Here is a 14,967-nt window from a genome sequence, read left to right as displayed (position 1 = left end):
GGCCCTTTGGGGAGGGGGAAGACCTCCCAGCTGAGAGCAGAGGCCGACCTCCTGAGGATTCTGTGGGTATCCAGTAACTCTTCCTCGTGACCCAGGCACTGCGCAGGAGTACGGAGGCATCATCCGGCACGGCGCCAAGCTTCTCTACGCGTTTGCCGAGGCAACTGTGCCCAAAGTGACAGTCATCACCAGGAAGGTGAGGAACTCACGCTGGAGGCTGTGAGCTCACTCACTCCCACGGCAGGGCCGTGGCTGGAAGTCTGGCCGAGAGGTTCAGCAGTGCTGGAGGGAGACTACGCCTCTCTCCCCTTAAAAAGCTCTGGAGGACAGCACGGCAGACATGCCCTGCAGGGGTGTCCCTGGTCATCTGGGAACTGAAAGCAGCAGTGGGAAAAAGCAGCCGGGAAAGACCGTGACCATGAACTGTGAAAGGCCTGTGGGCTGCGCCCTTGTGCTCCGGCTCCCTGGCCTCACAGACACTGGGCCTTTAGCAGCCCAGGAGGGCTCTTCTTGCTTTCTGTCCTCATTTTGCTTGGCTTCCTGGGGTCTTGCAGGGATGTGACATGGGTGACTCAGGCACTAACATTCAGCATTTGGGTCTGTTCTAGGCCTATGGTGGCGCTTACGATGTCATGAGCTCCAAGCACCTTTGTGGTGACACCAACTATGCCTGGCCCACAGCAGAGATTGCAGTCATGGGAGCAAAGGTGAGGCCCCCTGGCTTTCCCTTCTGCGTCTGGGAAATGTTGGAGAGGGGCCAGGGCTCCAGGGAGTTGGGGTCTAGGCCCTAGCAAGCCTGCCTCCTGCCCTCACTTCAGGCGTGTGCCGCCGTCTCCGTGCCCGGGTGGGAGGAGCCTAGAGTGGGTTTTGAGACGTCAGGAAAGGGGAGAGGGCTGAGTCAGCTGAGCTGGCCTTCGGAGGACTGGACGTTTCCCCCGGCCCCAAGCTGCTGACTTAGGGCAGGTGCTTCCGGTTGCCGAGCCTGCTCCCCACTCCTTTTCTGCTTCAGAACAGCTGTTGTGGCTGAACCAGGTAACTCCCATGCCCCCGCCTCTCCAAGCTGACTTTCAAGGGTTCTGACGTGAAGGCTCATCTTTCAGTCCTCATTTTTCTACATTTGCATTTCAGTCTTTCCACCTCTGGCCATTGAATTGTGTGCTCAGGGCTCAGAATCATGAAAAAGGGAAACAGCAGTCTGCGTCCCTCAATGAGGGAACTGTGGATTTAACAGTGGAAACTGGGCCAAATATCTTGGCCTCAGAGAAGGATAAATGCAATTGGAGAGAGGAGGACAGAATCTGGGGAGGCAAACACCTGGCTTAGCCTGGGCTGCTCGTCATTGGGGCCACAGCTGAGCATCCATCCCAGCTCCCGGAGTCACGGAGGTCAACTCCAGGCACCTGGACCTGGCACTTGTCTCTGGTACACTTTGATTTACCAGGACACTGGCAACCATGCCCATGATGATGAGCTGAGGGAGGCCTGCCCAGGTCTCCAGGGGCCTCCAGGGGCGTTCACTAACTCCTCTCGTGACAGGGCGCTGTGGAGATCATCTTCAAAGGGCACGAGAATGTGGAGGCTGCTCAGGCAGAGTACATCGAGAAGTTTGCCAACCCTTTTCCTGCAGCCGTGAGAGGTAGGGCCTGTGGTGGGGAGGGCAGCTTCGTTCGTTTGTTGGGTCACTTGCTTCTTATTTCACTCCAGAAAGTCTGCCTTTGTCCTTCCAGTTTAATCTGGAGACCAGTGAGGGCTGGTTTGTCCCTGAGCAGTCATCACTTAAAGATGCTGCTTTGTCACCAGAATCAAAACAACATTGCTGAAATGGCTGAATCTCTTAGCGTTGTTCCAGTCACCCTAGTGCTGTGAAAAATCTACCCAAAACAAAGTGACTTAAAACCACCACCTTTTGTTTTGTTTTGTTTTCCCTCATAGTTCTGAGGGTCAGTGGTTTGGTCTGGGCTGAGCTGGGTGGCTCTTCTGCTGGCTGGGCCTGGGATCAGTCATGCAGCTGTGTCATCTGGCGGTCTGACTGGGGCTAGTCCACGATGGCCTCACTCACATGGCTGGTGCTGGCTGTCAGACTCTCTCTCCACGTGGTTTCTTATTCTTAGGGAGGCTAGTCCACACTGCTTTACATTGTGTCCTGAGGGCAAGAGGGAGAGTGGGGCAGCTGCAAGGTGCCTTGAGGCCTAGGTTTGGAAGTTGCAGTGTTACTTTTGCCACATTCTGTTGGCCAAGGCAAGTTACAAGGCCAGGTGAAGAAATACAATCCATTTCCTGATGGGAGGAGTGGCATAGTAACATTGCAGAGGGGTTTATGTACAGGATGGGAGGAATTGTTGTAGTGATTTTAAAAAAAGAAAAGTGCACTTTCTTAATTGGATTCCCTGTTGAATTCATCTTGGTAGGGAGAGGGTCACATTTTCCTTTTCTTGCCGAGTGTTCCTAGGCCAGAAGTTTGGGACCTGCCAGAGGAACAGGGGGCTCCTGGGATCAGGGGAAGGTTCACAGGACCCAGCTCCTCTTGTGTCAGGTTGGGCCCTGCTCACACTGTTGGCCGCAGAAGATAGTGCCCTGGCTGAGCACCATGTGGTGTTGGGTGGGTGGCAGCATCTGGGGCTGCAGATGATTTGCTTCCTTTTCTGTGCTTCCCCAGGGTTTGTGGATGACATCATCCAGCCTTCCTCTACACGTGCCCGAATCTGCTGTGACCTGGATGTCTTGGCCAGCAAGAAGGTACAGCGCCCATGGAGGAAACATGCAAATATTCCATTGTAAATGTACCAAGGGTAATTACTACCTGGCCATTTGCACCCATCCCTGCCTTTTTCAGTCATGAAACCTGGGAATCTAAATACCAGTAATAACTTGGCTAAGTTTATTAAATTCCAGAAAGATTTCATTTGTGCCTTCCTATAAAATTGTTTTATTAAAAATCCCAGCAGTTTTTGAGCATAAATCTTATTTTTTTGTGGTAAAAATCTGAAAAATCAAGAAAACTAAAGAAAACACTATAGTATTCACTTAGCGCTGACCCTTATTTAACACCTCTGTGTATTGCTTTCCTTTCTTTTCCCAAGAATTAATTTTTTTTCTCTAAAGGTGAGATAATAAGCTTTTAGGGTGAAGTACTTGTCTGCTTAGGCTTTTGGTTTTCTTACTTTTAAATAATATAACAGTTAAATGATATGTCCTATCCTTTCAATTCCTTCAGGAATTGTTGAGGATTAAAGAAGATGTTTGTAATTGTGTGTGTGTGTGTGTGTCTACCAGAATAGATGCTCAGTAAGGCATACACCCTATATTAATTTCTTACCCTATATTAACTTCTTTCCAGAAACGTGTTCTCACATTTTAAAAAACTTATTTTGGAAAATTTCTAACCTGTGGAAATGTTGCAAGAGGTGTATACCCTTCACCTAGATTACCCAGTTCTTAACATTTTCTACATTTGCTTCATCTTTTATATAAATATATAATTACTATTTTTACTGACCTATTTGAAAGTTGCAGAATCATGACCTTTTGTCCCCCCAAATGTCAATGCTTATTTCATATGAAACAAGGCTCATTGTCTTACATAGTCTTTAATGACACTGACATTGTTGAAGCATGTTCGCCAATTATTTTGTAGAATGTCCCTCAATTTGGGTTTGTCTGATTGTTTACAGACATTTAGATCCAGGTAGGAGTAATACACAGGAGTGTTCTTTCCTTGTACTACATTAGGAAACACGTTAGGTTTTTCCATTATTGATGAAATTGAGTCTGATAGGCATTCTTTAAGCCTGTCAGCACACTTTCATCCACTACTTTTTAGTATCCATTATGATTCTTGCTTCAATCAGCTGTTCTGTGTTGGTGGTAAAATACTGTATTTCTAACCCTATCATTATATCCACAAGGAAAGAAGAAAGAGCTTTCTCTTAAGTTTTTAGTATCAATTTAGATGCATAAATTATTTCATTTTTAAACATTTTTTCCTGAAATAATATATTTTTCTTACTATCACCCTATCAAATTTTCAAATGCACATTATACTAGTTTATTGAGAATCATATATTATTATTCATAACTGAAATCTGGGCTTAGTACACAGTAGGTGTTTCATAAATGTTTTAGTGAATGAATATATTCAGTCATTCAATCAAGAAAAAACAGAGACTGATGAGTTCTTTAAAAATTTGTTACTTATTTTGATGCTCAGAATTTCGTGATACAGCCAGAGGGGCGCTCTTTCAAGCTGGTTCCTCAGTCCTTTTGATATGTCACAATAATTTTTTGTGCACTTCCTTATTTTTTGACACAGGGTAATGTACCAGGTTCATCTTATATTTTCCTCACCCAGCTGCAGATTCAGTGATTTCTCTAAGAGCCCTGGTTTCTTTTAGTAGATGAAATTTAGAAGCAAACATATGGCCTGAAACATATTTTTGTCTTCCTAACTAGGTGGTTAGTTCCTAGGGGGCAGAGATGTTTGGCCAGAGGCTCCTTGTACTTCTCTTTGGCACTAGCAGTAAGACTGTAAGCCACTGCAGCTGGGAAAGGAGTGGTGGCAGACTCCTGGTCTTTTAGAGGCCTCCTGGCTAAGGAAGAACCATACGGGTTGGTTAGCATGTGGCTCAATAGCTTAAAGTTGCCTGGCCAATCCAATTTCTGGGGTCTGTCAAGCTAGGATTTGGCCCATCTGAAAACCAAGCTGGTGGCGGAGACACGGAGCTGCAAGATCTTGGAAGCTCTGTCAAGTAGACCAGCCTCAGTGTATTGCAGAGCAGCAGTCAGTTTTCTCATCAGCTGCTCTTAGGAATGCCTTTCCCAACTGTGGTCTCGTCTTAAAGGGACAGAGAAAAATGATGAATCTTGTAACCAGAGAGGACTTGGGTGTACTGAGTGGAGCGCTGGCAAATGTGTTTAGACCGAGAGCAGATAATACAGCGAGTTGTAGTGGAGGTAGGAGGCTCTATGAGTGTCCTGCTGTAACTGTCCCTGCCCTAAGTATGTAAACCGATTTGTCCTGAACCACACAGCTAATGAGTGGTGAAGCTGGGATTTGAACCCAGGCAGTACTGTCTGATCCCAAAGGGTTGGAGTGAGAAAGGTGGTGGTCTGCTCCACTTGGGATTGTATCAACCCAAAGAGCTACTAAATTTGGAAAACTTTCCTACCTTATGCATGATGGCATCCTTTTGAGTTGCTGGAATAATGGGAGCACGCACATCCACGAGCAGCCTTCCAGTGCTTGTTTGCGTAAAGTCTTTCCAGCTTCTCTCCTGACCATGTCTTGGTCTCCCCAGCCCAATCCTCTGCTTCTGGATGCACTGATGCTTTTTGCTGGCACGTGAGATGTGGTTTGCCCAGAGTAAGAGAAGCCTGTGAAAGACACTCACCCAGTAGACTGACTTAACACCCTTGATGGAGTTGTTGAATCAACACAGACTCCACCTGTTTGACAGATGTGAACTTTAAGTCCTTCTGGTTTCAAAGGATTTCTGGCGAGCTGTGGCTTTATTATATATATTTTAGTGAAACTACAGGTCCTCATGCTCTTGCTTCCCTGTCAGCATGGGATCTCCACCATTCCAAGCAGAAGCTGTGGCTACTCAGTGGGCGGAGCCTCAGTCTGGGGCCTGTGTGGAATCCAGCCAGCACATTTGGGCAGATGTGGCAGCCTTAGTAGGTAGGTACTGACCATGTCCCTACTGTCCTGGAGATGAGAAATGCCTCATTTATGTGTCCTTGGGAGCAGAAAGCTATCCTTCAAGACGTGATGCCCAGTGTAGACCCCTACAGAGCAAGGCACTTAGGAGGGCATGGATGGAACCTTACCTGAGTTTGGTCTGATATGTGGAGCCTGAGCAGGCACTAAGCCTTTGTTTCCCATGAAGACACTGCGCCTTGTTTGATAGATTCTTTTCTGAGAGCAGGGCCAATGGAGAGTCACAGTCAAGTCACATCTGGGAGGTTTGCAAGCTTGTCCGAAGGTAGAGTCACACATGGGTAAAGCCCTGGTCTAATCTCATAAACACATAACCTTCAAGATGAGCTGCTACAGAGATCCGTGCTCATCACATTCCCTCCTGGGCTGCCTGGAGAGCTCACCTGCCGATTTATCCCCTGCATTCCTGCCTCTTCTGCACAGCCATCTTAGGCCATCTAATGAACACGGCCCAAAGAACACAGTCAGGCCCATAAAGTATAGGATACAGTTTTGTTCAGAGTGACACCTGGCAGCAGTGTCAAGAGAAACCCTCACTTCAGCAGCCATGTAGAACACAAGTGATCTTTACAGGGCACTGCTATGGGGGCAACCGTGCAGAAGTGCTGGGTCTGGATCTCGGGTGGGGGAAGGACCCAGGCTTCAGACCAGTTGATAATCCCTGAATGCCTCTTCCAAAACGCAGCCCACGAGAGGCTTCCTCTTGAATCACAGACCACTTGGCCTAGCTAGTCTCTCACTCTCTCCAAGGAAATACAAAGAATGAAAGAAAACTGATGAGCTAGTCCTAAGATTCTGCTTGCTTAAAAAAGTAAAGCCTCATTTGATACAGGAATTTTGCCATCATTTAACAAATGATCTGAAAGAGCAAACTCTCAGTTTTTGGTAAAAAGGGAAAGCTTCATCATTCTGTTGTTGACAGGACAAGAAATCACCCCTTTAAAGCTTTACCTAGTAGGAACAATAGGATGACTACCACAAGCCTGATTTTGAATAGTTTATTAAAGGAAAGGTGAAGCATCAGTTTCAAATTGTACAAAAGGAAAAAAACCTCATATTGCAAATGTACAATTTACAGAATTACTAGCAAAACCAATCAAGGAGACACTGAAAATACAAAAATTCGATTGACTTCAAACTGAACTGGAAACCCATTGGAGTCGATATTACGCCTTTTCTGTTGCACGGTAGTCCACAATTCTAAGTCAGCATCTGTTTGTTTTCCACGTGAAACTGTCAAGCCAAGGATCAATCTGTGCAGGTGCCAGGGCACTTCCCAGCCTGCTCCCTGGCCAGAACCACAGGCGGGCAGGGCTGGCGTGGTGGACAGTCCAATCATCCCCGCCCCTTCACTTCCAGTGAAACTCACATTTCTGGAGGAAAGCGAGACCCCAGCCCCAACTGGAGCCCAGGAATTGCTCAATTAGCAGATAAAACATTTTTGGTGACCAAGTTTTTTTCAGAACTGTACAAATGTTGAGAAAAGTTTGTTTTGTCTGTTTACTAAAAGGATGAATAAAATAATCCATTTTGCTTTCCCACATAGTCACTGGGTGCACAGATTTTTTGTTTTTTAAATGCTTTTGTTTTTTGGTAAAAAGGGAAAGCCTCATCACTCTGTTGCAGCTACTTTACTTTAAAAACCAGCCCAGAAACAGCTGTAAATGGATTAGTTTGGAAGTTCTGAGGCTTACTTTAAAAATCAGAAAGGAAGAAAGTGGGCTTTTTAAAATAACAGTAGCAGCAAGTCATAAAAAAGTCTAAGCAGAATGTAACTCTAAACCATTAAAGGCTGTCCTGAAGATTCATAATTTCTTTCCCCCAAAGAATTATCCTTAATATGCACATTTAACACTGAAATGTTGCTGTATTTCAAGGTAAGCGTAAGACCTTCACCCTCTAAGCACAGACTTCTATGCAGCACATACGTCTATAATCGGTAAACTTAATTAATTCACAAAATTAGTGCATAAGGGTATTAAGTGCATGGGAAGTAGACACGGTTATGTTACACTTAAAATTACGTTTGAATGGCGAAGGAGTTCTTCATGATTATCTTTTTAAGAAAATGGAAGTCCATGTAACTTGAATTTGGCAGGGCATGAACTAAGTGGTAAAAACAGCAAACTGATAACTTGAGAACCGTTTTTGTTTTACTGAGAATACTTTATTTGCTGGTAGAAGTTGCTAAAAATGCACAGAACAAATACCAATAGAAAATGTACTGTATTTGAATCTCCCTAATCTATATAAAATGAATGGTGTACAGCATCTGTTGGAAAAATGGCTGCTTGGACATGTCTTATTTTATGCCCCCTTATAAATAAAAATAAACCTTTTTATTCAAGAGTATATAAAATCGGGGAATTCATATCCATGTCCACAGAGGGTATATGGTTTTTGGCAGAGATGCACTGTCAGAGTTTCATCTTAGCTTGTCAGTATTCTGCTCCTCCATATTTCTGTGTTCCACAAGGTCCAACCAAATCCAGTGAGCTCCAAAACACTCTTCGGCAATTAGGATGAGCTGCTTTACTCATAGGTTTAATAAAAATGGTTAGCTTTTAAAACATAAAAAGGCAAAATGTTAAAACGGTTTTTAAATTGTACAACAGGAAAATAAAGTTAAAAATATTTTTTTTTTACTCAATGCTGAGCTTTCATAAAACAGGTGTATTACAGTGTTTATCTTGACAGCTGTTTTAAAAATTTAAAATTTCTTCCTCCCTCCAGAAAAACACACACATCTGTATTGGGATAAGTCCAATAATAGGACACAAATGATTTTTCAGGTCAGTCTTTCTGAGGTGACATTCACCAACATTCTCTTGGGTAATTTACATGCTCCTCTTCTGTCACTGCAAAAAGGGATTGACCTCAATCATTTGATTAAAAAACAAATCAGATCACATCAAAAGTGTTTTTTTCCCCATACAAGCTATCACAGTATATAGGCCTCTAGCTCTAAATAATAGAGTTCCAGATTTGTAAATTTTCTTCAGACTTCAGAACATAGGCATTCCAAATCCCTAGAAAAAGTGAAACACAATTATTAAATTCATGCATAAACAAGACCCAGAAACCATAATAAAGAACAGTAATAATTTAACATTTACTGAATCGTCTTCTATGATAGCTGCAGAATCAAAGAAATCTGGCCTCAGCTCAGCTCTCTCTCGCCGATTTCTTGATGGGGGCTGGAAAGAGAAGCCAGATACTTAATTTTTTCCTGAGATACATTAAGACAATGAACTGTGATAATCAGCTAATATTTCTAATAGTATCATAAATATAAAGAACTGTTAAGGGTCAATTTGAAAGGAAAAGAATCTGGCTTTTACAGGAGCATACATTAAAGAAAAATGTAACAGTATTTGGCTTTTAATTATCACTTAGATAAATTATAAATTAGATAAAAATAAATTTCAAATTACAATAAATGTGTAAATGCATATAAATAATTTTTGGGCCTATAAACAAAGAACATACCTCTCAAATCATGGAATAATTATAAGATTGATCAAACACTAGGTGACAAAACTTCATTAAATTCTCCAGAGCAGGTAGATGGACAGCTACTGATGGGTGGGTTGAGGGAGGGTTACAGATTGGATATGGTCTCATTTACATTTCTTACCAAACCTTTTCATTATGGAAAATTCAGAACATACAAAGCAGAACGCTATGGGGTAAATTATGTCCCCCCAAATTAATATGTTGAACTCCTAACCCCTAGACCACAGAATGTGACCATATGTGGAGACAGGGCATTTAAAGAGGTAAGTAAAAGGAGATCGTATGGGTGGGTTCTAATCCAATGGGATCCATGTTCTTATAAGAAGAGGAGACACGCACAGAGGAAAGATCAGGTGAAGACAAAGGGAGAAGATGGCCACCTACAAGTCAAGGAGAGAGGCCTCAGAATGAAATCAAACTTGCTGACACCTTGCTATTTGACATCTAGCCTCCAGAACTGTGAGAAAATACATTTCTGTTGAAGCCACCCAGTCAATGGTATTTGTTATGGCAGTCTAGCAAATTAGTACATAGAGAAAGCAGTATGATGAACTCCCATACACCCATCACCCAGCTTAAACAATTTTCAAACATTTGGCCAATCTTGTTCCATTGAATTCCTGTTTTTTTCTTCTCCATGTCATTTCACGTATGACTACTTCAGTATGTATCTCTTAACAGATAAAAACTTTTAAAAAACATAACTACCATGTATTACTATTTCTGACAAAGAAAACTTCTTAATATCACCTACACTTAGTCCATATTCAGATTTCCTTATTTTAAACATGTCCCTTCACATTGAACAAATAAGGTCCATATTCTGCATTTGGTTGCTATGTTGGAATGCAGTGTACACAGACTCCAATTTAAAGTACAAGAGGCCAGATGAACATGCTATACTGAAAGATCTAGTGTAAGCTGTTTTTCATGAAGGTAATAAGGAGCCAGTTCCTGTTATTGCCAGAATTGAAAATCTGACTGCTTTGAAAACAGGCTTGAAAAACATAAGCTCATCCAAATGCCCACAAGTGCTACAAGCGCTACACGGGCCCTGCCCACTGTTGGTCAATGTTACCTCCTCCTCCTCTTCCTCTCACGGGGTTCTGAAAACAAGAGCATCATCTTACACCAACACCTTCACATATTTTAACAGAAGAAAAATGTATTGAACTTCCTTACCAGGTCAATAACCATAGTATCTTCAAATTCTTCATTCATATCTTCTAACTGACTCCGGGACGACATCATTACATCTTCAAAGATGGGCTCAGCATCTTCCTCCATTAGACCCCGACTGATACAGAAAAAGCATAGTCAGAAAGCTGTTCAGACTGATAGAACCTGGAGTTCTGGCTCTTACACTGCGTCTTTTAACCAATGAAAGCACACCTTCCAATTACAACCAGTAGACTGCACAAATTATGATATTGAACTCTAAGGGAATTAAGATTCATTCATTTGGTTAACTCAAGATTTCATCTCAACTCATCAGAAGGAAGTATAATTTAAATGCAGTAACAATATTACTAGCTAGCTATGTATCAATTCCCACAGAACTCTTAAGTGATTGGTGCCATTATTATCCCAAATTTACAAATGAGGAACCAGAGGCACAGAGGTTTTAGAGCTTATCCAAGGCCACACGGCTGGCAAGTTGCACACTAGGATTTAAATGCTGAAAGCCTCAAGCACCCATGTCCTCCATTCCTATCCTACGCTGCATAGCATATCCTAAATTATGATTTTAACTCCTCTTCTAAGACCAAACATCAGAGAAACCCAAGTCGTTACACAAAATGACCATCACACAGTGATCATGTTCTTGTGACACTTGATGTAACACTTACACGGCATGCCTTACTCCAGTTCTCACTTTCATGTAGTTCATTCCTGTTCTGTCCTTCCGATTTAAGTCTTCTAATTTCGGCTGGCCTAACCAAGAGATCTGCATCTGAGGACTAAGAGAGGGTACTATTATTCATTTTGTGGCAGCAGATGAGGAATTTAGGTCATCAGTCCCATGCTAAAACAGCCATAGTTGGTTGGCCTAATCCCCATGTAAGGGGAGTTAGCTGGATTTATTCCAGGGTCAAGGTTGAGATCATTATCAAAGGACCTGTCTTTGCAGAAATGGCAGTAAACTGGAGATCCCTAAGTCTCCAAGAGAAGCTGGCTGTGGAGGCTAGTTGTTAGGTGTGAAGGCAATCAGAATATGTCACCCCAAAATATGCTTCTTTGAGATAAAAACTGTTTTGAGCTGAAGGCAATTAAGAAGTAGTAAAACACAGAAAAAGTTCCCCCTTTTCTGCCTAAAGGCAGGAAATAAATTCTTTTACTGGAGACAGACTCTTATCAGCCCAGAGATGGCAGCAGAGGAACGTGCAAACAAATCCTGTTAAACGAATGCTTATCTTCCTAGTTAAGATGAGGACTACCTAGCTCTAGTTGGACTACCCCAGTCCAAACTCGTTTGTCTTGTCATTTCTTCACAATTTTGTCTAAAGGGCTTAAAAGCTTCCTGCTCTGGTCACTTCTTTAGGTCTTCATTCTCTTGTGAAGGCTCCCATGTACATGTAAAAATTTAATAAAATTTGTATGCTTTTCTCCTGTTAATCTGTCTTTGTCAGTTAAATCTTTAGACCCAGCCAGGGGCCCTAAGAAGGTTGAGGAAAACTTTTTCCTCCCCAACAGGTGCTTAAATTATCAGCTTCTTTCCCCAAATCCCTGCTAAACAAGAGCGCTTCTCACACTTCTGTATCCAGCTGCTGCCCTACTTACAAGTGTTCCTAGCTGCACACTCAGTCCCCGAAGGGACAGGAATGATGCTGGCTTCGTTGCTCAGAGCTCTCCAGAGCTGAACAAGGGAGGGTAGATCACATTTTTTCTCAGTCCTTCTGAGGAAGTTTGGACTCAGGTACATGCTGAGCCAAATCACCTGTACTCTATCCTTACTGGCACGTGGACACTTGCATAAAATCAACATGACTCTTGGGATGCAAACTTGAACGATTTTTGGTAGCTAAAATCTGCCGCATAAAGTTCTCTCGAAGCAGCTGTCTTTATATCATGTTAGGCTGCCACCTTGATTCAACCTATAAATCTGTAGCAGGAAAAAGACGACAGACCACAGCCAGGAGGGACTGACATGGTAAGGTCAGGGAAGCAAGGCTCCAATACGGAGGATACCCCCCCTCCCCCAGTAGGAAATGGAGTGGGAGTGCTGGTCATAAGGCAAACTACCCTCTAAGATGGCCCAGTTATGCAGTGGCTGACAAAGATGATCCTTTCAGCTTTGAAGAAGGCAGATCCTCAGAGCAAAGATTCCTTATGAAAACCCAGGATCTGAATTCTTGTAACACTGCCCCTTTCTATTTTCAACCTGCTAAATTTGTTGAGTTCTAGTGAGAATTCTCTCTTATCCATCAGAGTAATTCACAGCATTACTCTAATATGAACAGAAACACAAGTGAGGAGCTTACAGACTTTCAAAGTTGAATGGAAAATAACAAAGAAAAAGTTAAGGTTTTCAAAGCAAAAGTCATGCCATCACCCTGCCTTTTCCAAGATTTTCAGAGCCGTGGTACTAGAAAACAGTTTAATCGCTAGTGCAGTAAAAAAAAAAAGGTAAGAGCTTGATTATCCTACAGAAAGGACCGCTATTCTCAGAATTTATCACTGCTTTAACAATTCTTAATCTATGAACAGTTCAAGTTTAAAATATAAACCAAGACAAAGTACTATTAATTAAATGGCTGACAAAAGTAATAGTCTATTTGGTGTTCAGACTAGGAACAACCTTAGCAGAGACTCTTCTAGGCTCTCTCGCCAAGGAAGTAAACCTGCATGTGTTCTTGGCAAATCTCTGAGAAGAAACAGACCTGCCCAATGAATCTGCAAACTCCAAATGAAATCAGCACTTAGTAAGACACCATGCATCTATAGGTCTCTAGACTTTGAGGAACTGAGATCCACAAGTGTTTGCAGACTTATTATACATCTTCTAATATAAGTTATTTAAACTCTGGTTTTGTTTTCTCATTAACTGAGAAAACAATACGCTCAGATGAAATAATTTTTCTTACTTTAACAGTTGCAGGTTTTATGCCAAGAAAACAATTTTTTTACTACTTACTTGTGTAAAAAGTCAGGTTCAGAACCATGTTCAGACTCAGGCTCCTGAATCTGCTCTCCCATGGGCCGGCTATTCTCTCGCAGAACAGTGGAAGTGAGCTGTGGTGCCGGCAGGGGGCCAGGAGTCTGAATCATGGTGTCAGTCCTGTTCAGCCACGTATTATCCAGACTTTCATCTGTAAAATTCCAGTTAATGAGGGTCACAGAGTGTCATGGGTGGAATGAACTCTGGTAGAAGTTATAGCATAGATTTAAAGAGCATGGCTCTGGAGTAGACTGCCTAGGTTTGAATTCCAGTTACACCACTCACTTGTGTGACTTTGTATAAGCTATTAAATTTCCAAAATTCAGTCTGCTCATATACAAAAGGGGATATTGGTAACTGACCTCATTGAGTTGTAAGGCTTAAATAAGGTAATGTATGTAAACATCAAATGTTAGCTATCCTACATTATCATCTCTTCCAAGTCCCTCCATCCCTACAGAAGGGGAAGAATGTGGCCAGCCAGAGAGACCCCTCTAACCTTCCTTTTGCTCAAGCAATAAAAGGCCTATTTACTGGGTCTTAGAGGGGCGCCAGGCAACAGCACTTAAAATCTGGCTGGCCTTTACTGAGAAATCAGCAAATCCTGTTACACAATTAGGCACTGGTCACAGAGAAGTAACTCTTTGGCCAGGTTATACTTGCGGGGCTGGATTGAGGGACTCACTGATTTCATGCCTCTAACTTCTACCTCTTTAGAGAAGTCTTCTCTGATCACCCCACTCAGCCCCCAACTTACCATTCTTTTTTAGCTTCCAGAGGAAACAAAATCATTCTCGCTCACTTAGGGCTCAATTATACACTGTCCTGCATTGGCAGGTGATCTGTCATGTGTATATGTTATCTCTGTAATTAGATTTAAGTTTCTTCAAGAGACCAGGCACTATTTTTTCCTTCTTCTAAAGATCATTTATAAAGATTTGAACAGATTAAATTACTATTTATAGCATTATTTGCGTATCTAAATCCTGATAAAATGCTACATGAAGTTCTACCTACAAAATTCTAAATTACAGTTGACCTTTGAACAATACGGTTTGAACAGCATGGGTCCACTTAAACGCAGATTTTTAAAAATAAGTATGTACTCCAGTACTACACGATCCACAGTTGGCTGAATCCACGGATACAGAATCAAGTACATGGACTGTAAAGTTAGATACGGATTTTCAACTCCATAGGTGGCTGGTGCCCCTAATGCTCCCCCTCACCCCACTGTTCTAGGTCAACTGCATTTTCTTGATGTGGGAAGACTTAAAAAATAGTATTACTGCTATGTGTTTCCTTCTGAAGAATTTTAATCACAAAATGTAGTATGAATCCCATTGTTTTTCCTCCCCCAATAAGTCTCAGAGACATGTGCATGTGAGGCTCCTCCTTTGCCATCAAGCATTCTCTCTCTCTCAGTGTATTCTCCAGTTTCTAAAATTTTGTCAGACACATGTATGTTCTGGATAGGCTTTTCTGTTCCTGGAAATACCTACCTATTGTCTGGTTAAGGTCATTCCACTGATCTGAAGCTCACTACTGAATCTCTTCAGCAAAGATATGTTACATC

At 42.5% G+C, this 14,967-nt stretch overlaps 2 protein-coding genes across 3 annotated transcripts in view; one reads left to right on the top strand and one right to left on the bottom strand.

The window, feature by feature from the left end:
- Positions 1–2,902, top strand: part of PCCB (propionyl-CoA carboxylase subunit beta) — a 97,813-nt gene extending 94,911 nt beyond the window's left edge. For both annotated transcript variants that reach the window (XM_067737735.1, XM_067737733.1), the window contains exons 12-15: positions 96–196; positions 609–707; positions 1,537–1,636; positions 2,657–2,902. In XM_067737735.1, the coding sequence (XP_067593836.1) occupies positions 96–196; positions 609–707; positions 1,537–1,636; positions 2,657–2,778 (422 nt within the window). In that variant the 3' untranslated portion in view covers positions 2,779–2,902. The remainder of the gene's footprint in view (positions 1–95; positions 197–608; positions 708–1,536; positions 1,637–2,656) is intronic.
- A 3,797-nt stretch (positions 2,903–6,699) lies between these two features.
- The window catches only part of STAG1 (STAG1 cohesin complex component), a 423,440-nt gene continuing 415,172 nt past the window's right edge, over positions 6,700–14,967 (bottom strand). Inside the window, exons 30-34 of the mRNA XM_067737732.1 lie at positions 13,368–13,542; positions 11,083–11,193; positions 10,415–10,529; positions 8,833–8,913; positions 6,700–8,745 (exon numbers count right to left, since the gene is read on the bottom strand). Of these exons, the coding sequence (XP_067593833.1) occupies positions 8,722–8,745; positions 8,833–8,913; positions 10,415–10,529; positions 11,083–11,193; positions 13,368–13,542 (506 nt within the window). The 3' untranslated portion in view covers positions 6,700–8,721. The remainder of the gene's footprint in view (positions 8,746–8,832; positions 8,914–10,414; positions 10,530–11,082; positions 11,194–13,367; positions 13,543–14,967) is intronic.

Source organism: Pseudorca crassidens, chromosome 5, assembly GCF_039906515.1.
Source record: "Pseudorca crassidens isolate mPseCra1 chromosome 5, mPseCra1.hap1, whole genome shotgun sequence".
NCBI lineage: Eukaryota > Metazoa > Chordata > Mammalia > Artiodactyla > Delphinidae > Pseudorca > Pseudorca crassidens.
Note: the sequence above shows the minus strand (reverse complement) of the source record. Positions and strands in the feature narration are given on the sequence as shown.